The sequence below is a fragment of the Hypanus sabinus genome, chromosome 13 (assembly GCF_030144855.1).
Source record: "Hypanus sabinus isolate sHypSab1 chromosome 13, sHypSab1.hap1, whole genome shotgun sequence".
Taxonomy (NCBI): Eukaryota; Metazoa; Chordata; class Chondrichthyes; order Myliobatiformes; family Dasyatidae; genus Hypanus; species Hypanus sabinus.
Genome location: NC_082718.1, coordinates 92244279 through 92266675, shown reverse-complemented (window position 1 = coordinate 92266675; position 22397 = coordinate 92244279). Strand labels below are relative to the sequence as shown.

At 40.8% G+C, this 22397-nt stretch overlaps 1 protein-coding gene across 1 annotated transcript in view; it reads right to left on the bottom strand.

Annotated features, from left to right (window-relative positions):
- Positions 1 to 21564, bottom strand: part of kntc1 (kinetochore associated 1) — a 162983-nt gene extending 141419 nt beyond the window's left edge. Inside the window, exons 1-8 of the mRNA XM_059988223.1 lie at positions 21433 to 21564; positions 20410 to 20530; positions 18933 to 19048; positions 18501 to 18573; positions 6154 to 6231; positions 5320 to 5354; positions 5120 to 5230; positions 3864 to 3954 (exon numbers count right to left, since the gene is read on the bottom strand). Of these exons, the coding sequence (XP_059844206.1) occupies positions 3864 to 3954; positions 5120 to 5230; positions 5320 to 5354; positions 6154 to 6231; positions 18501 to 18573; positions 18933 to 19048; positions 20410 to 20530; positions 21433 to 21564 (757 nt within the window). The remainder of the gene's footprint in view (positions 1 to 3863; positions 3955 to 5119; positions 5231 to 5319; positions 5355 to 6153; positions 6232 to 18500; positions 18574 to 18932; positions 19049 to 20409; positions 20531 to 21432) is intronic.
- Between the last annotated feature and the right edge of the window lie 833 nt (positions 21565 to 22397).

Here is a 22397-nt window from a genome sequence, read left to right as displayed (position 1 = left end):
TACCTGGCACCCTGGGAGACTGGCAGGGGGCCGACGATGTCCACATTGATGTGTTGGAACCTCCTTTGCATCGGCTGGAACTGCTGGAGGGGAGCCTTCATGTGCCACTGGACTTTTGCGGTCTGGCAATGTACGCAGGTCCTGGCCCAGTGCTTGACCTGTTTGCGCAAACCGTGCCAGACGAATCTGTCTGCTACCAGCTTGATGGACGCCAGGATGGACTGGTTGGCCAGGTCCTGCAGCGTGTCGAACACCCAGTACCTCCTTGCCACTGGTCGGGGTTTGCCGGTAGACACGTCACACAGGAGTCGATCCGCTACTGGGCCGATGGAAACGTCCTCCCACTAGAGCCCTGAAACGGCAATGCAGTAAGCCGGGATCTCGGTGTCCGACCATTGTGCTTCCACCAGTGCTGCATAGTCTACTCCTGTGGACGATATGCCTACTGAGTGGAGGCAGGGGCGAGACAGTGTGTTGGCAACAACGTTGTTCTTCCTTGCAATGTGGTGGACATCCGTGGTGAATTCTGAAATAAAAGACATGCTGCTGAGCCGACCATGGGTCCAATACCTTGGCCAGTGTAAAAGTGAGGGACTTGTGGTCCGTATACATGGTGAACTCCCTTCCCTCGAAGAAGTACCAAAAACGCCAGAAAGCCAGGTAGAGCGCAAGCAACTCTCTGTCGAAGGCGCTGTACTTCACCTCTGGTGGCCGTAGGTGCCAGCTGAAGAAAGCGAGTGGTTGCCACTGGTCCTTGACAAGCTGCTCCAGGACTCCGCCAACTGCCGTGTCGGAAGCGTTGACTGTGAGTGCCGTGGGTACATCGACTCTCGGGTGCACTAGGAGGGCCGCCTTTGCCAGTGCCTCCTTGGTCTGCTTGAACACCTCTGTGGACTCCGAGTCCCATGCCACTTCTTTGGCCTTGCCGGCCATCAGGCGGAACAAGGGTCTCATGATGTGGGCTGCCGCCGGCACGAATCAATGATAAAAGTTGACCATCCCTACGAACTCCTGCAAGCCCTTGACCATGCTGGGTTTGGGGAACTGGCGGATGGCCTGGACCTTGTCGGTTGACTCTGTGGCCCAAGAAGTCGATCTCCGTCAGCCCTAACTGGCACTTCGCCGGATTGATTGCCAGTCCGTGGTTGTTCAGGCGCTGGCAGAGCTGGCGCAAATGTGCCACGTGCTCTTGGTGCGAACTGCTGGCCACCAGGATATTGTGTAAGTAAATGAAAACGAAATCCAGGCCACGTCCCACTGAGTCCATGAGCCTTTGGAAAGTTTGGGCTGCATTCTTGAGACTTAAAAGGCATCCTCAGGAATTTGAACAAGCTGAATGGGGTGATGAGGGCTGTCTTGGGCACATTGTCGGGGTGCACTGGGATCTGATGGTATCCCCTGACCAGGTCGATTTTCGAGAAGATGGTCGCTCTGTGCAGGTTCGCCGTGAAGTCCTGGATGTGGGATACCTGGTATCTGTCAGCAGTTGTGGCGTCATTGAGCCTTCTGTGGTCTCAGGAGGGCCTCCATCCTCCTCCAGCCTTGGGCACCATGTGCAGTGGGGATGCCCAAGGGCTGTCTGAGCGGCGTATGATTCCCATCTCTTCCATCTTATGGAACTCCTCCTTGGTGAGGTGGAGCTTGTTAGGTGGAAGACTATGAGCTCCGGCGTGCAGTGGCGGTCCTTGCGTGGGGATGTGGTGCTGCACGCCATGCTTGGGGTCGGCCGTGGAGAACTGCGGGGTGACTATGGAGAAGAATTCCGCCAACACCCTGGCAAATTCGTTACCCGAGAGGGTCATGGAATCCAGGTGGAGGGCCGGTAGCTTGGCTTCTCTGAGCTGGAAAGTCTGGAACGTCTCGGCGTGGACCAAGCGCCGGCCTTTTAGGTCGACCAGGAGGCAATTGGCTCATGGGAAATCTGTCCCTAGTAGTGGCTGTGACACTGCTGCCAACACGAAAGTCCAACTGAAACGGCTGGACCCGAAATGCAGTGAGATAGTACGTCCGAATACTGGTGCCATTTGTGGCGGTGAGTTCGGAGCCAGGGACTGCATTACAAGTGTCCATGTTTGAGGGGGAGAGTACATTGACTTTGGTCCCGGTGTCTACTAGGAAGCGCCATCCGGAGTGTCGGTCCCAGAGGCACAGGAGGCTGTCTCGGTGGCCAGCTGTCGAAGCCATTAGCAACGGCTGGCCCCAACGTTTCCTGGAAAAGCAAATGGTGGACGGCAGCGGCGCGTGCCTGAGCCCCATCTTTGGTGATAGAAACAACACTGTTCCGAACTTTCGTCTTTATCCCCCCGTGGGTCTCGGCGGCTTCGGTTGTGGGGCCTGGGCTTTGGGGTGCACGATCACGGCTAGGCCAATGGAGGCTACTCCACGTTGCTTGCTCTGCCGAAGGACGTCTGCTTTAGCCGCAACCCTGTGTGGGTCACTGAAATCCTCACTCGTGAGGAGGCAAATGTCTTCTGGCATTTGCTCGAGGAATAAAAGGCACGGCTTATGGCCATCCATGAGCGCCAGCATATCATTCATGAGCTCGGATTGTGAGCGGTTGCCCAGGCCGTCCACGTGTAGGAGCCTCGCGGCCCATTCGTGGTGGGAGAGTCCGAAGGTACGGATCAGGAGCACCTTAAGCTTAGTGTACCTGTCCTCCATTGGCGGCTGGCGTAGGAAGTCGATGATCTGGCCCGCCTTCTCCTGGTTGAGCACGCTGACCACATAGTAATACAGCGTGGCGTCATCTATAATGTCTCTGATATTGAACTGGGCCTCAGCCTGCTCGAACCAAATGTGGGGCTGACTGGCCCAGAAAGTCCAGAGTTTCAGAGAGACCGTGCTGTGCAAGTTGCTCGGACTCATGGCTGGTTGCTGAGTTGCTGGTTACCAATGTAGTCGCGTGCAACACACTACTAAACAAAAATCGCGTGCTTAAATCTCCCCTCCCATGGGTCCCTGCGATCTGCGGGGCGGACGTGATGACCGACTGTCCCCGGAAGGTCTGCCCCGAGCAGACCGTGTGTCTGCTCGCGGCTCCCGATGGCAGTATGAGTCCCATGTGTGCAGGCTGCCACAATACAGTATTTGCACTCTTTGCTGCACAAAAATTCCACAAGGATGTTGGTCTTTAAGAGGCATACCCTACCAGCAAGTACAGAGAGAAATTGCATACAATGACAACCAGGGAAGAGTCTACAGGGTAGATGAAAGATTCCCAATTTGCTGTGCAGGACTTAGACCTGTTCATTAATGCAAAAGATTTTAAGTGTAAGGTCTTGAATTGGGAGGGAAAGTGGGAGAAAACAGCAGGACAGTGTTAGATGATACAGTTAAGAGAGCTTAGGAGGAAGTAATTGAGGTGGTGTCAGGTCATAGCCTATGCATTTGCAAAAGGTTTTTTCAAGTTAAGAAAATATATCTGGATGAAATGGGTACAGTCATACTGTCAAAAAAAGAAAACACATATACTCAAACACACACCAGCCAATTCTTATACAGAGATTAATTCAAATTTCAACACATGGCATGTACTTAATCTTACCATTTAAGTGAAAGTTGACAGAAAACTAAAGCAGCATTATGCATAGGATGATGGATACACTAATGGGGTATTGAATAGTAAACATCAATAAGTAGTTGGTCAGATGAGTCACGAGGCAGCAGAAAAATTCATGAAAGCAGACAGGATAGGTAGGACACATCAGGTATGTGCTTGAACATTTCATTCTGATGACAAAATATAATTAAGGTACCATTGGAAGTTATGCTAATAACACACATAAAAACAGTAAATATTTTAACAAAATTTTATTACAATGAACACTTTTCAGTGCTTCAGTATGTTTAAATTTTATGTTTACCTTTCACTATGGATGAATCAACTACATTACCGGCCTCCAGTTCCTTGACGTTATTCACATTCCATGTTGATAATACACTGTCACCGATACCCTAAAACACAATGGTATATAAATCCATAAAGTTTAGCTTTTGTTAATAGGAAAGTAATGAAACTTCAGAGATTATTTGCACATTTTATGCAAATGCCCTTTGCATGTTATGCATATCCTGATGCTGGCACGTCAATGCCATTGTAAACAGAGATAACAGATGAGGGGAAGGTTTAGTCTCGGCAAGTAACTGCAGTCCATTTTGTAGTTTTTAATGCCAGTTGTGGGGGGGGGGGGTGATGGGAGAGAATCAAACAGTTATCATAATGCATGGTTTGCCCATAGAGCAGTCCATTGGGTTTCAGAAGAGCAAATGACATTTCTTTTTGGTAATGAATGCAGTTTGGGTTACCTTAGCAGCGGGCTGCAAACTGAGGTATGCCAAACGAAAATCAGCAGGAACAGCCCAGAATGATCCCAATGCCAGAAATGTAAGAGTGACTGTAATCTTGATCATAGTTTTCAGCGACGAAAAAGAATGCAGTTTAAGTTCTGATCCTTTAAATAGCAGGAGAATTGCGGATAGCAAAATAGGATTGGTATCTCTAATCTCCAAGCAGTTTTCAGACAATCAGTTGAAGTTTGCACCAATAATTAATTCTGCTTGTTGCTGTATTTTGATGTCATGTGAAACTGGTCATTATACCAGAAAACAGACATTTTTCCAAATAAAAATATCCCACCAAAAAGTTGGGTATCAAATTTCCTACCATTTTGACAAGGATTTCCACCAGATTAAACTGATATGCAACAGTAAAGCACTCATTTCCCAAAGAAGATGCACGTAGGAATTTCTGGTTTACTGTCCCTAACTTTTCACGTTTTTTTGTGTTTCTAATTTATTATTAAAAAACATATACTACTTCATACAAGACACTCTTCTCAGACACAAAAATCCACTCTTTATATCTTACAGAAGTTCACCCTTCTGTAAGTGGAACAAAAATGCTGAGACACAATGGAAAGAACAAGTTAGACCTTCATCCCTGCCAAAATTCAAATCATCAGTGATTTCACACTGGGCTCAGATTTGAATTCTGAAGTGTTTAAGTGATCTTGATTTCTTCAAGAACTGGAGATTTTATATCAGAAACTGAGAATTTAGATCACTCTTACAGATAAATGTCAAATGACTAATGCCCAATGAAAAGAAGGAATTCACTTACACCAACAAGCAGTTTAATGTTACTTTGCAAACCAGCGATCACTGCATGGTTACAGCCAGCTGTGTGTTTATCTTCAGCCTGCACAAATCTGATCTTCATTTGTTCTTTCAGCTAATGAAGAGAAAAAAACAATTTTAAAATTAACTGCAATATATTTCTGGAATTATTAAGAGATAACCATTAAAATCTAGAAGTCTTACCATTTTTATTGTATTGAAGTCCTTTGTTTCAATTGCTGTAAAATAAAATGAAAACCATCAGAAACAAATAGTACTGAAGTTTTAAAATCTCTAAATTACTTTCTCTGTACCATTCTTCAAAGGTTAGTCCAAGAAGTTTGATGCCATTCAATAAGAAACTTGGAATCTAACGATGGGTCTCAGCCACCAACAGTAATGAGAAAGAAATGATATACATAAAGGAAACAGCAACAACTACAGCAGGAGAGTTCCTTTTGTCCTATTTGCCTTATGTTTGGCCCGTTCCTATCTATGAACTTGTCCAATTGTCTTTTAAACATTTGTACCAGCCTCAACCATTTCCTCTGACAGCTCAACCTATATACCCATACCTCATGACACTCAGGTGCTCTTTAAATCTTTGCCCTCTTTAAACCTAGCCCTCCTGCTTTAGACTCCCCTATAATGGGAAGAAAACTGTGACTATCCACTTAACTATGCCCCTCATGAATTCTTTTATTAAAATTTCAGCCTCCTTTACTTCAGAGAAAACAGTCTGAGCATATCCAGTCTCTTCTTGCAACTTTAACACTCCTATCCCAGAAATACCCTCATAAAACTTTTCTGTACCTCTCTAGCTTAATCAGAAGCTTCCTATAACATAGCAATAGAACTGTGCACAATATTCTAGGTGTGGGATTACCAATTTCTCATACAACTGTAATATGGCATCCCAGCTATTGTACTCAATGCTCATATGATGAAGACAAGATGCTATATGTTTACTTCATCAAGTTGTCTAAACTCTACCCTTACAGCCTAATGATTTACCATTAAAGGCAGTACAAATCTTACCTTTCTGAAGTCTAGCAAGCTGAAGACATGAAACCCAGAAGAAACCACTGTTGGTTAGCAGAACCACACAGTAAGTGCCTAAAAAATCAGGGGAAATTAAAGTTTTAACCGCATCATAACTTTACTGAAAAGGATGAGATTCCTATCACAAATTGATGACTAAAATGTTCAACTTATTCCTGGAGAAAACCATCAGTTACAGTTGAAAACTGAGGTTGAATGTACAAAAGTAGCAATCTTAATGGAAAAGAACAAAAAGGAAAAGATTGAAGGTGTTATACTCTTCTCTCAGCCTGTGAAAAAGTACAATGAAGCAAAATACATAAAAAGAAAAATAATACATTTAAATTGCCACAAAACAAGCTGGAAAATTTAATCTAAATTGAAATTGGACATAGCCATTAGGAGAACTGCTTACAGATGGGCCTTGTCATTCATTCCAATGAAGCACAGAGCAGATGTACCAAGCAAACAATTTACAAGTGACAACAAGACATTTAAGATGATCGCAAAAATCTTGATAAGCAAATTTATGGATTATGTTAAAAGATAGTGACAGTAGAAACATGAAAATGAAAGGACTTCCTGAGTTACAAATGAACTGACTAATGGTAATCTGACTTTGCAAATGCATGGGAGAACTTTTTAAAAAAAAGTATTTCTGAAGCTAGTAAAAATAAATAGTTTCATGGTATACACTAATGGCTGGATATTGCATATATTCCTATCATTAGTTTAATTATAGGAATTGTTAGGATGAATATTTAATGAAACAAAATTATAGAATCTGAATTTGGATTATTGTGTCATGTCAGTCCATGTCACAATGAGGTCATTCTCAGGTTTGAGGAGCAACACCTTATATTCTGTCTGGGTAGCCCCCAACTTGATGGTATGAACATTGATTTCTCGAACTTCTGGTAATGCCCTCATCACCCCCCCTCACCATTCACTTTTCCTTCTCTCACCTTATCTCCCTACCTGCCCATCGCCTCCCACTGGTGTTCCTCCCTCTTTTCTTTTTTCCATGGTCTTCTGTCCTCTCCCATCAGATTTCTCCTTCTCCAGCTGTTTGCCAATCAACTTCCCAGTTCTTTAATTCACCCCTGCTCCCCTTCCAGGTTTCACCTATCACCTTGTGTTTCTTCCTCCTCTCTTCTCTGACTCATCTTTTTCTGCAGTCCTGATGAATGGCTCAGTCCAAACTGTCGACTATTTACTCTTTTCTATAGAAGCTGCCTGGCCTGCTGAGTTCCTCCAGCATTTTGTGTGTTGCTTGGATTTCCAGCAATTGCAGATTTTCTCGTTTGTAAATGGCTTATTATCACCGTTTCGTAAAGTATTTTTGTTGCTTTGCAGCAGCAACACAGTTCAAACTAATACAATCACTACATATTTCAAAATAAATAAATAAATAAATAATGTGAAATTGGGGCAAGTATTATGGACTGTTCAGGAATCTGGTAACAGAGAAGTGGTTTCTGAATTGCTGAGTGTGGATCTTCAGACTCCTGTTCCGCTCTGATTGGAATAAAGCGAAGGGGGCATTTCTTGAATGATGAAGGCCTTTAATGAAGATGCAATCTTTTTGAGGCCACACCTTTTGAAAATATTTTCAATGGTGGGGAGGGTGCCACGATGGAGCAAATGTATATAGTGATATCACATGGGTTAATGTAGAAAATACATGTTTCTCTTATGGGGAAACTTCTGTTCCTAGGAACAATCCAAGGCTCTTTACATAACCTGGATACAGTCTGTATTAGAGACGTATACAGCAAAGAAAAGAGAAAAGATGTGAAGCCATAAATGGCTTTGATCTCTATGAAAATTGAATCTGAATCAATGTCAACACAATCCAGTGGCTGCTGAGTGAACAGGATTATATACAAGTTATGATATTGGCAGGACTTTGGACACGCTGATGTTGACAGCCTTGAAAGCCAGTTAACATTCCAGGTATTAGCAAGGTACTGGCAGAAGTCTTCAAAATACTTGAAGTAAAAGGGGTTACTCAAAGTAAGACATTACAGAGTTCTAAATGGGAGGATGAGTTTGACCAATCTTAAATGTAAAATAGGTTAAATTAAAAAAAAAGAAAAACTTGAGAGAAACCTCAGAAATTTAGCCAACATCTGTGGGTAAAAGAGAAGCAGGGAGACAGCTTCAGTCTTTATAGATGCTGGTCTGATTACTCACTATTATCAACAATCTCCATTTTCTGCTTTGAACAGGTAAATTGATTCATCTCATCTGGGAGTTGTAAAAGGACTTTTACTAAAGTACAAAGGCCAAAGCGAATTAACTTCAATGGAATGTGGCCAAATGGATAGACATTTACAAGAATGAACAAGGTGATGGAAAAAGCATTTTACTGATTGGGAAATGGGAGTTGGGATATGGAATTTGACCCAAAGTATTTCTCTTTCAACAGATGCTGCCTAACTTAGAGTGTTTACAGCATTTTGTGTTTGTCATTCAGATGCCCAGCATCTGCAATTTTTATGATTTATAGATTATTCATTGCCATTTTATAATGACCATTGTTACACTTACTGTATGTTCAAATTACTGAGATTTAACTAACTGATCAGCAAAGGAAAAACTAAATCAGCAGATGATTCCAATTTAAGCATTACAATAAACCACAGAAAGGTCAATACAATGAGCATTATAGAAAAGACTATGAAATAATGTATTAAGTAACAATAGGAAAGTAAATATACCTTTAACGTTAAGATTTTAAAGCTGTGAGTAAAGGAGTCTTGATGTGCACAGACAGATATTTGCTATAGCTTGGTTTATATCTAAAGATATAAAATACAAAACTAAAGCTGAACCTGCACATTGCTTCAATTAGTCTGCAGGGGGAGTACTGTTTCCAGTTATGAGCACCAACTATACCAAACGGTACAGAGCAATGATTCACCAAATATTGAGGGAAGTAAATTACTACTGTACCTAATCAAAAGACAACAGGCAGTAAAAGTAAATTCCTGTAGAATCTACATGGGAAAAAATAGTGACTTCGAATCTTAAGTTGAGGAAGATGAAAGGATTGGCTGAACTCCACATCAACAACATAGCCAAAATCAGTTTAAATTAGAACTTTCTGCTTCAGTAAGGAAGTCTCAGTGTTTCAGACCACAAGACACAGGAGCAGAATTATTCCATTCGGCTCATCAAGTCTGCTCTGTCATTCCATCGTGCCTGATTAATTTTCCCTCTCAATCCCAACTTCTTGCCTTCACCCCATAACCTTTAATGCCCTGATTAATCAAAAACCTATCAACCTCAGCTCTAAATATACAATGACTTGGCTTCTACAGTAGCCTGTGACAATAGACAATAGGTGCAGGAGTAGGCCATTTGGCCCTTCGAGCAAGCACCACCATTCAATGTAATCATGGCTGATCATCCACAAGCAGTACCCCGTTCCTGCCTTCTCTCCGTATCCCTTGACTCCGCTATCTTTAAGAGCTCTATCTAACTCTTTCTTGAAAGCACACAGAGAATTGGCTTCCACTGCCTTCTGAGGCAGAGCATTCCATAGACCCACAACTCTCTGGGTGAAAAAGTTTTTCCTCAACTCTGTTCTAAATGGCCTACTCCTTATTCTTAAACTGTGGCCTCTGGTTCTGGACTCTCCCAACATGAGGAACATGTTTCCTGCCTCTAGTGTGTCCAATCCCTTAATAATCTTTTATGTTTCAATCAGATCCCCTCTCAACCTTCTAAATTCCAGTGTATACAAGCACAGTGGCTCCAATCTTTCAACATATGACAGTCCCGCCATTCCGGGAATCAACTTCGTGAACCTACACTGCACTCCCTCAATAGCAAGAATGTCTCTCCTCAAATTTGGAGACCAAAACCAAACACAATACTCCAGGTATGGTCTCACCAGGGCTCTGTACAACTGCAGTAGGACCTCTTTGCTCCTATACTCAACTCTCCTTGTTATGAAGGCCAACATGCCATCAGCTTTCTTCACTGTCTGCTGCACCTGCGTGCTTACTTTCAGTGACTGATGAACAAGGACACCCAGATCTCGTTGTACTTCTCCTTTTCACAACTTGACATCATTCAGATAGTAATCTGCCACCCAGCTTTGTGTCATCTGCAAATTTGCTAATGTTACTTTTAATCCCTTCATCTAAATCATTAATGTATATTGTAAATAGCTGCGGTCCCAACACCAAGCATTGCGGTACCCCACTAGTCACTGTGTGCCATTCTGAAAAGGACCTGTTAATCCCTACTCTTTGTTTCCTGTCCGCCAACCAATACTCTATCCATGTTAATACCCTACCCCCAAAACCATGTGCTCTAATTTTGCCCACTGATCTCCTATGTGGGACCTTATCAAAGGACTTCTGAAAGTCCAGGTACACTACATCCACTGGTTCTCCCTTGTCCATTTTCATAGTTACATCCTCAAAAAAATTTCATAAAATAAGTTAAGCATGATTTCCCCTTTGTAAATCCATGCTGACTCGGACTGATCCTGTTACTGCTATCCAAATGTGCCATTATTTCATCTTTTATAATTGACTCCAGCACCTTCCTCACCACTGACGTCAGGCTAACTGGTCTATAATTCCCTGTTATCTCTCTCCGTCCTTTCTTAAAAAGTGGGATAACATTAGCTATCCTCTAATCCTCAGGAACTGATCCTGAATCTATAGAACATTGGAAAATGATTACCAATGCGTCCACAATTTCTAGAGCCACCTCCTTAAGTACCCTGGGATGCAGACCATCAGGCCTTGGGGATTTATCAGCCTTCAGTCCCATCAGACTACCCAACACCATTTTCTGCCTAATGTGAATTTCCTTCAGCTCCTCCGTTACCCGAGGTCCTCTGGCCACTATTACATCTGGGAGATTGTCTGTGTGTTCCCTAGTGAAGACAGATCCAAAGTACCTGTTCAACTCATCTGCCATTTCCTTGTTCCCCATAATAAATTCACCTGTTTCTACCTTCAAGAGCCCAACTTTGGTCTTAACTAATTTTTTCCTCTTCACATACCTAAAGAAGCTTTTTTTAAAAAAAAATTTTTATTCGTTTTTCAAAACATTTTACAAATTAAAAACCCCAAATCCCAATGAGGAACATTAAAACAGTGCAAAATTAAGCATACAATAACAATATGCTACAAAGGAAGAGAATTTAGCAAAAAAAAAGCACCTAAATTAAAGACAAGTAAGCTTAGTGTCCTTCCCAAGCCCCACAACACAAGAAAAAACAACAGCAACTCCAGACTGACCACAACACAATATAGAGAGTATAAGTCAGGACAGCCAAACTCCCAGACTGTGAATACACTCAGCAACAGAGGATAATACTGCCTTCTACCAGAAAAAAAAGAGTTGAAAGCAAGGGACCAAAAAGAAAAAAAAACAAACCCGTCAAGAGGAAGGTTATGAAAGTACTCGATAAAAGGTCCCCAGACCTTATGGAACTTTAGATCCGAATTGAGAACTGAATAATGAATTTTTTCGAGGTCCAAACAGGCCATGATGTCGTTAAGCCATTGAGCATGAGTGGGCGGGGCAACATCTCTCCATCTGAGGAGGATCAAGCGTCTAGCCAGGAGAGGGGCAAAGGATAATATTCGGCATTTGGTCGGACCCAGACATAAATCTGTCTCGCCCCAAAAACCGAACAGAGCAATTAAGGGGTTTGGTTCTAGGTGCTGATTCAGAATACACGATAACGTAGTGAAGACATCTTTCCAAAATTTCTCCAAGCTAGGACAAAACCAGTACATATGGATGAGAGAGGCCACGCTCCTCTTGCATTTATCACAGAGCGGACTAACGCTAGGGTAGAATCGTGATAGTTTAGATTTAGACATATGGGCTCTATGAACAATCTTAAACTGTAAAAGGCAGTGGCGAGCACAGAGAGGTTGAGTTAACCGATTTGAGAACAAAGAGAAAGGGACTTAAGGGGCATCCCTGGCGGGTGCCACGTTTGAGATTAAATACTTGGGATTTCTGAAAATTGGTTAAAACAGAGGCAGTAGGACACAGGTACAGCAATTGGATCCAAGAGATGAAACTTTGGCCAAGGTCAAATTTTTCTAAAACTGCAAAAAGGTAGTTCCACTCTATACGATCAAATGTTTTCTCCGCATCGAGGGAAATAACACATTCAGGAATCTCAGTTGGAGGTGAGTATAAGATATTAAATAAACGCCGGATGTTAAAAAAAAGGAAACGGTTTTTAATAAAGCCTGTTTGGTCATCAGAGATAATGGAGGGAATGACGGTTTCTAATCTATGAGCCAAAACTTTAGCTAAGATCTTTACATCAGCATTGAGCAGAGATCGGCCTATACGAGGAACACTCTGTTGGGTCTTTGCCCTTTTTTAAAAGAAGAATAATAGATGCCTCACTGAAAGAGGGTGGCAATTTGCCGTAATTAAACGAGTCAGATAATACTGAAAGTAACTGAGGAGAAAGACGTGAAGAGAATGATTTATAAAATTCTACAGGGAACCCATCAGGTCCAGGAGATTTCCCTGAGGACGGTGCAGAAATTGCAGTAGATATTTCTTCTAATGACATAGACGCATTGAGTTTGGCTTTGAAATCAGATGAAAGTGAGGGGATATTCAGATTCTGTAAAAATTGATCAACAGAGATATTGTCATTCAGAGATTCAGAGGAATAAAGCCGAGAATAAAAATTTTTAAATGTGTCATTAATTTCTAAATGATGCGATGTAAAGTCTCCGTTCTCCTTCCGGATCTTTGTAATATGTTGTTTGGCTTTGGAACGCCTCAGCTGATTGGCTAGGAATTTACCAGACTTATCCCCATGAATGTAAAAACAACTCTCGCTTTCGAGAGGTTGGCGTTCGACAGGTTGAGTGGACAGAAGGTTAAATTTAGTTTGGAGTTCAACACACTTCTTGTATAATTCAGGGTTCTTAGTTTGGGCATATATTTGATCCAATTCTTTAATCTGGTTAATGAGGTCTAATCGATCTGCACGGGATCTTCTGTTGAGATTTGCTGTGTAAGAGATTATTTGCCCCCTCAGATATGCTTTCATGGCATCCCAGACAATCTGGGATGGCACTTCAGGTGATGTATTAGTGTTAAAATAAAAGGTTATCTGATCCTTAATAAATTTTAAAAAATCATCATCCGATAGTAAAGTTGAATCAAACCGCCAGTGTTTATTCCTCTGAGGGAGACCAGGCAAATTCAGAGAGAGAGTAATTGGGGCATGGTCAGAGATCAGTATACTCTGTTAGTCACAAGAGTGGGCAAATGGAATAAGTTGGTTATCGAGTAAGAAATAATCAATTCTAGTGAAGGTATGGTGAACATGTGAGAAAAAAGAATAATCTCTCTCCGTAGGATGGAGGAAACGCCATATATCAGAGATACCATAATTAGAGAGAAACGATTGGATAGCTAAGGCAGATTTAGTGGGTGGTCTAGTAACAGAGGACGATCGATCCAAATTGGGATCTAACCAGCAATTAAAGTCACCACCCAGTATAAGAGAGTATGAGTTTAAGTCTGGTAGTGAGGAAAAAAACCGTTCAAAAAAATTAACATCATCAAAGTTGGGGGCATACAGGTTTGCTAGTGCAACTTTAGTGTTATATAGTTTGCCAGAAACAATAATAAAACGGCCATTTATATCAGATATTTTATTATGGAGTTCAGAAGGAATATTTGAGTTAATAAGAATGGAGACTCCCCTAGCTTTAGCGGTAAAGGATGAATGAAAATGCTGACCCGCCCACTTTGACAAAAGCCGGGAGTTATCAGAACAATGAATATGAGTTTCTTGAAGGAAAGCAATGTCAGCTTTGAGTTGTTTAATATGTGGGAATACCTTCCTCCTTTTAACAGGGTGATTCAATCCCTTTACATACCAGCTCACGAATTTAAGTGCACTAGCCATTATCGATTACTAATGCATAAAAGGCAGAAGGCATATAAAAAGTCAAGCAGTACAATAGCAGTCTGGGAGCAGAGATGTAAACATAGATTCGTAAAATCAAAACATATACATGTCCTGAGCAATAAAGAGATATAATATATACAGTGAGTGATGTTGGAACTAGAAAACCCACCCTACCCAAACAACCCAAAACTAGACGGCTACCAAAACAAGTAGCTAGCTCTACCAAAAAAATTAACCCAAATACAACTTCCAGATCTGTGTCATTAACAGCAGTTCCGTGTAAATACTATAATAAATAGTAACTAGTTTATGCACTAAAAAACATAACTACAGATTAGAACACATTTCTGCAGGAATATAATACAGAGAAAATCGGAAGAGGACCAAAACTAACCTGCCAGCGAAAAAATTATAGAAGAATAAAGTAAGAGAAAGGAAAAAAAAGGATTAAAAAAAGTGGGAAAACTATAAATTCAAGACGAGTATTTATCAACCATTTACAGAGAAGAGAGAAAAAAAATTCAGAAATTAGAAAAAAAAGGGGTGAAGAAAAGAAAAAAGTATAATAAAATAAATAAATATAAAAAGAAGGAAAAATAGATCGGCAATTAAACTGTGAACCAACAAACAGGAAGGCCTTCACTGAAGACTTCAAACCTCCAAAACAACTTAAAGTCAGTTGTAGAACTCTGTAGATAAAGTTGTACAACAATAAGAGATAGATTACACACACACCAAATCCAGGGAGAGATCGTCAACAGCCCTTAGAGTTACGATGAATAATGTCTGAATGATTCAAGTAAAGTCTGAGTCCAGAAAAAGTCATTTTACTACAAGAAGTACTTATCCACCACTTTAGGAGGTCTGATCGGGTTCCGAAAATGACTGGATAGCCGGAAGACTTGCCACAAATGCTTCAGCTTCCTTGGCTGACTTAAACCATTTGTATTTCCCAGTGTTAAGTTTGATTCGTAGATCAGCAGGGGAACGAAGACAGGGTTTAAAACCACGATCAAAAAGCACTTTCATTGCGCCTTTAAACTCAGCGCGCATCTTTAAGGTCTGGGGTGCAAAATCTTCCACAAAGCGAATGGTTGTATCCTGGAAAATAAAAGAACCTCTGCGATGTGCCTCTACGATCAGACGGTGTTTTACCTGGTATTGATGGAAGCACAAGATTACTGGTCGCGGGCGGTTGCCCAGAATTCTGGTGGGAACATGGACCCGGTGTGCCCGTTCGAGCTCAGGTGGGTTCGGAAGCAAATCTTTCCCGAATATCTCACAGAGAAACTTGGCGAAAAACTTTACTGTTGATCCCTGTTCGGTGGCCTCTGGCAATCCAAGAATTCTAAGGTTGCAGCGTCTGCTGCGATTTTCGAGATCCACCGTTTTGAAAAGGAGTTTGTTACACTTTTCCTCCAAGCTGGAACAGAGAGTCTCCAAGTATTGAGCACGACTTTCTAAATCTTCAGAAGTCGAATTGATGCAAGATAAGTGTTGGGCATGCTTGCCCACCTTGTCGTTGATTTGATCAAGTTTGTCCTCCAACTGTTTGAAAGCGGTTTTAAATTCCTTTAAAATTTCGTCTCGGAGCTGACTGAGCGCAGCCAGGATCTCGTCTGAGAGAGCCGGAGCTTCCTTTCTCCCGGATTTAGAGCTCTTGCTAGACATTGTAAGTTAGATGTGTTCACAGGCAAGTAAGAGGTACCGAAAAAGTTCCAGACTAAGGTTTAAAAAATGGAGACATTTAGTGCAAAGATAGCGACAGTAACAGAACAAAGTTCGGAGCAGCTAAGCAATCGCCATCTTACCGGAAGTCCCCCTAAAGAAGCTTTTACTATCTTCCTTTATATTCTTGGCTAGCTTACCTTCGTATTGCCTTTTTAGTAATCTTCTACTGCTCTTTAAAAGTTTCCCAGTCCTCTGGCTTCCCGCTCATCTTTGCTATGTTATACTTCTCTTTTATTTTATTTAGCCAGAGGATGATGAATCCCAGATTCATCACCCTCTGGCTAAAGAAATCCCTCTTCATCTCTGTTCTAAATTGTTGTCCCACTGTTCTGATGCTGTGCCCTCTGATTCTAAACTCCCCCACTAAACATGCTCTCCACAGCCACTCTATCTAGCCTTTTGATAAGTAAGTATAGGCCCAGTCATCGTATGCTCGTGTTAACCCTTTCATTCCTGGGATCATTGCTGTGAACTTCTCCAAATGCCAGCACATTTTTTCTTAATAAAGCCCAAACTGTTCACAATACTCCAAGAGCAGTCTGTCAAATGCCTTAGAAAGCCTCAGCATGACATCCTTGTTTTTGTATTCTAGTCCTTTTGAAATGAATTCTAACATTGCATTTGCCTTCCTTACCACTGACTGAACCTGCAAGTTCAAAGTTTCATTTCATTATCAAAATACATATGCAGAGTACAACTTACAGTTGTCTTCTCCAGATTGCCATAAAATACAGAAAACCACAGCAGTTGAAAGAAAGACATCAATTCCCCCCCCCCCCCCACCCCTGGCACGAAAAGAAACAAAAACTCACAAACCCCAAACATCCCCAACCCCTCCCTCAAAATAACAGATCACCTACATGAAGAAACAACAAAAACATCAAAGCCCAAAGCCACAGCCTGCCAATCAGCAGCAAGAATGGACAAGAACACACAAAAAAAAAAACAGAATCAAAAGCGGCCAATATGAACTACAGTCCAATCCATAAATCTCAAGAATTTCGATAACATTTCTGAGAGCATCAGGAACCAGCTCCAAGGGCAGCACTCGAACCAGCACTGAGAACTTCTCACTCGCTTCCACATTTGCCTCAATGTTTCAATCTGCATCGACACTTTGTAGTCAATCATAGCCCCTTGTCTCTGAGCAGAGTGCTAGCTCATTCAATCAAAGTACAGACAAAGTCACAGGCTCCAACAGTTTCAAAAACAACAGATAAAAATAACAAGTAGAAGACATCAAAAGACTGAAATGATTGACTATCGAGAAGGTGCTGCCTGAGGAATCGTTGTTCACTGGCACCATCTTGACCGAAAGATAATCTTTGGGGAACCTTGCAGAAGGACTCCCAGGTCCCCAAATACCTCTCATTTCTGAATTCCCCCCCCCCATTTAGAAAATAGTCTATGGTTTTACTCCTTCTCCCAAAGTGCATGACCCTACACTCTATTCCATCTGCCCATTCTCCCTATCTGTCTAGATCCTTCTGCAGACTCTCTGCTTCCTCAACACAACCTGCCTCTCCACCTGTCGTCATATTTTCTGCAAACTTGGCCACACTACCATAAATTCCTTCATCCAAATCTCTGACATATAACATGAAAAGAAGTGGTCCTAATACCGACCCATGCAGAACATCACTTGTCATAGGCAGCCAATCAGAAAAGTCTCCCTTTATTCTGACTCCTTGGCTCCTGCCAGTCAGACAATTTTCTATCCATGCTAGTATCTTTTCTTTAATACCACTTATCTTGTTAAGTAGCCTTATGTGGCACCTTGTCAAAGGCCTTCTGAAAATCCAAACAAACATCTATTGACTCTCTTTTATCTATCCCATCTTATTCTAACAAATTCTAAAGAACTCTAACAGGTTTATCAGGCAAAATTTCTTCGTAAGGAAACCATGCTGACTTTGATCTATTTTGTCATGTGCCACCAAGTACATGGAAACCTCATCCTTAATGATAGACTCCAACACCTTCCCAACTACTGAGGTTAGGCTAACTGGCCTATAATTTCCTTCCTTCTGCCTCCTGTCCTTCTTGAAGACGGGAGTGACATTTGCATTTTTCCAGTCCTCCAGGACCATTCCAGAATCTAGTGATTCTTGGAGGATCGTTATTAATGCTTCCTCAATCTCTTCAGCTACCTCTTTCAGAAACCTAAGCTGTAGACCATCTGCTATCTACCTCAAGACCTTTTAACTTCCTCAGCACCTTCTCCTTTGTAGTGACAATGATCCTCACTTTTATCCCGACTCTCTTACTTTTCTGGCATTCTACTAGTGTCTTTCACAGTGAAAACAGATTCAAAATACTTAAACAAGTTTGTCTGTCTTTTCTTTGCTCCTGTTACTACCTCTCCAATGTCATTTTCCAGTGTTCCAATGTCTACTCTCGTCTACCTTTTACTCTTTATACATTTGAAAAAAAACTTTTCGTATCCCCTTTTGTATTATTGGCTAACTTTTGTAAAATTGTAAAGTTAGATAACCTTCTAAAAATTCCTTAAGTGTATAGTAGACACCTGGCTTGATAGGGAATTTAAGGAAAAAATATCAGCTGCAATATCAGCAACAACATTCGGCTTCCAATGTCAAAGTATGGTAAAAGTAAACAAGGGAAAATGTTCTTTTTTTTTGAATACCAAAAACAATTGCTGAATCAAAAAAAAAGGCACCTGATTGAGGGACTTCCTCCTCCAAAGTAAGGCTTAGGTAAGTCTTTCCTTTTGAAGAGTTCTTCATCAATGACTGCCAAGAAAGAACATGTTATTTATGGCACAATTCAAATCTAACTTCTAAAATAATTAATTACAGAACTCCAACAGCAGCAACAATGCTAATTAATATTAGCAGATGCAACAACATAGTATGTGGTTCATGTCACATTCCTCAAAAAGTAACAAATGCTTATTCCTGGAAATAATTTACATTTGATATCAACTTGTCCGACCATTCAAATTCACAAAACAAAATTACTATGAAAACTTAAAAGATCAGGAACTTTGGAAGTCACAAAGAATCACTGCTGAGAAAAGCACTTTTTGGAATGTTTTGATAACAAAAGATTGTTTAGTTAATCCCAACTACCAAAATAAACATCAACTTACATTAGTTAATAAGGTTTGTCTGGACTTTACATGCAGTAGATGAAGATTTCCATTTCTTTCTCCAACCATCAGAAACTGTCCTTCCTGACAAAGTGCCACCACATCCACTTCAGTTTCTACAGTTGACACAGTAGAAAATTCAAATATATTAGGATCACCTGAGGGCAGGCTTTCCTACAATTCATTACCTTAACGTGCTCTGTTTTGAAGGAGACACAACCAGATATAATTGGTATGCAGAAATTATCTTGTCCAATTACATTAATTTCCAATGATTTAAAAGTCACAATCAAATAATTTTAAAAACTCAACCATTCAGTTCCATGCAAGATCGGTTATTGAAATAAAACTGTATCCCAGCAACTTTCAAGGAAAAAGAGGAGGAAAACTAGAACCAGTGTATTTAGCCTCAATTTATCAACACATTTAGGTGGAAAGATAAACTAATTATATAAGAACCTGTCACCAAACGAATCACTGTATTTGAAACCCGCTGAAGCATGTGGTACCATGCTTTATAAATGTTTATATTTAAAGTAACTTGCATATCAGCTGTTTCACATGCTCTCATTTCAACTTAAATATTTTAATGACAATTGAGCAATATTTCAAGCATATTACAGTTGCCCTGATGGTCTGCCAAACTAGCATTCCTATCACTTGCACACTTAACACTGCTGTTTGAATTGATATAAAAATCACTAAGTGTCCAGTTATTACTGGAACTGCCTTTTTTAGTACACAGTGAATTCTTCTCTCAGCTGTGTTGCTGAGACTCTCGGTATCCCAAGTTAAATACAGTAAGTTTTATTCATGATAGATGCTGGACCTAAATCAGCTATTTTGTGTTTTGCTGTTGCAATCCACAGAAAATGCTTCATACTGCTACTACCCAACTATTTCTTAATTATCATTTAAGCTAAACAGCAATAATGACTTTAAGGGCATGGCTTTTGAAATCAAATTATGTTTTCAGTATTCATCAGATGTTTACATCTTTCAGATACTGAATTTGCTTTAAAGCCCATTTACAGAGCTCTCAGTGGAAAAAGCTCAGAACAGATTTAGGACAGGCAAACTGCATTGGTATAAAGGCATTTATGATAACAATCCTGATTCACTAGTTGGAAAGGAATTGGAAAAATTTGCAGTTCAACTGAATTACTGATTACTCTTTCATACTGGGCAATAAAGATAATATTTCTAAGTAATTCATACAGGCATAAAGCTTTAGGACATTCACAGCTTCAGTACAAGCACAAGTCTGTACTTATTTTTGCATCAACAGCACCCCCCCAAGCTGCATTACTGTACTTTTTAGGAAGCCTGCCAAAAAACTGAGAACTTTATAATTGCATTGCTAACAATTGCCTATTAACTGGTCCTCGTAGGTGCAACGAGAAGCTGTTGTGATGGTCTTCTTCAACTCTCTAGAATATTTTGGATTAAAGTAAGTGAATAAGCCTATATTACTCACCAAATTGAAGCTGCAGCACCACTGACTGACAAATCTGGTCCATAATTAATACTGATTGGTCCACCACCACAACACAGCCATCAGAATTGCTATAGGCATAAAGTCTGGGACTGACCGACACCTAAGTAACAAGTGAATATTATATTTTATATAACAACTATTAAATTTGTCAGTTAAAAACTAAATAGATGATATTGAAAATGGAGTATCATATCTGATGTAAAAATAAATTTGGTTTCTCAAAATCAACCATTTGCAAATCTAAACAGAATGAAAAATGAATTATCGATATGCATATTATTAAAACAACTTGCAAGTTTGATTCATTCAGTCATGTTGAAACTGGATAGCTTTTCTATAAGCAATGGCCCTGTCTTAAAATAAATTATTCACTTGATTTTTGCATGATATATCAATTACCAGACTTTCAGTATTAAAATATTTACTTTTTGCAGTGTGAATATAAAACATGTAGCAAACCAAAAGGACCATTGACCAATCAACACATTGTCACAGAGTTGTACAGGCTTTTGACGACAATGTTTAATACATGGAGTTCTAGCAGTGATTTACAGCAGTGGTTTTGTGTATTGAAAGTGACTTCAGGTGTTCTTTTTAATGGCCAAGTCATATTAATTAATTGAAATACAACAATGGCATACTAGCTATTTATACCAGAACAACTATTTTATTGTTTTTGAGGTGTATTTACACAGCAATATAATGCAGATTAGGCCCTTCCAGCCACACCGCTCCCCCCAAACCCACAACCCCGATTAACCCTAACCCAATCACAGGACAATTTACAATGACCAATTAATCTACCTAGTACGTATCTGGACTGTGGGAGGAAATCGAAACACCCGGAAACCCCACCTATTCCACACTAAGAGGTAGGGAGACCTCTCTGAACAGTGCCCGAACTTAACTCCGGTTTTAGGAACATCCCAAGCTGTAATAACATTGCGTTAAATGCGTGGTGACCTGCTTCACTTCACTTAAACATATTTTAAAGAAACTTACCGACACCAAAGAGGATATTTTAGCGATAGTATCGACTTGATAAAGCGCTGTACCACTCTCTTTTCTGGCCTCAAAATTTAGCCGACCACTACCCGTGTCATCGTTTGTGAGAAGTTCAATGTCATTCCACATCTTGAACAACTGCTATAATCAAAAATGCACAGGTATTAACAATCACTTTTTTTATTCATATAGCACCTTTAACATAGTAAATCACAAAATGCTTCAAACAAGCATTATTAAACAAAGAGGTTTGAAGCATTTAGTCATAACCACAAGGCTGTCAAAAAGATTAATTTTAAACTGATAGAAATACATGGTAGGGAAGGATATTGAGATAATTTCATAATGCAGGATTTCAGCAGCTTAATGTAGACTAAGGGAAATCAGGAGGCTAGAAAAGGAAAGGAGAATGCAAATATGAGTGTTATTGAGCTGAAGATTTCAGAAACATGCAGCAGTGGAGCCCCAGGGAAATCTGCAAAACAAGATGAGAGAGAGAGTGTGTGTGTGTGTATGTGTGTGTGTGTGTGTGTGTGTATGTGTGTGTGTATGTGTGTATGTGTGTATGTGTGTATGTGTGTGTGTGTGTGTGTATGTGTGTATGTGTGTGTGTGTGTGTGTGTGTGTGTGTGTGTGTATGTGTGTGTGTGTGTGTATATGTGTGTGTGTGTGTGTGTATATGTGTGTGTATATGTGTGTGTGTGTGTGTGTGTATATGTGTGTGTGTGTGTGTGTGTATGTGTGTGTGTGTGTGTGTGTGTGTGTGTGTGTGTGTGTGTGTGTGTGTGTGTGTGTGTGTGTGTGTGTGTGTGTGTGTGTGTGTGTGTGTATCTAGTTGAAGGTGGCCGCGCTGCACGCGGAGGCTGGTGGGGTGGTAGGTGAGGAGGACAAGCCGGAACCCTATCGGTGGCGAGAGGATGGGATAAGAGTAGACCTGCGCCAAATGGAATAGATGTGGTCGA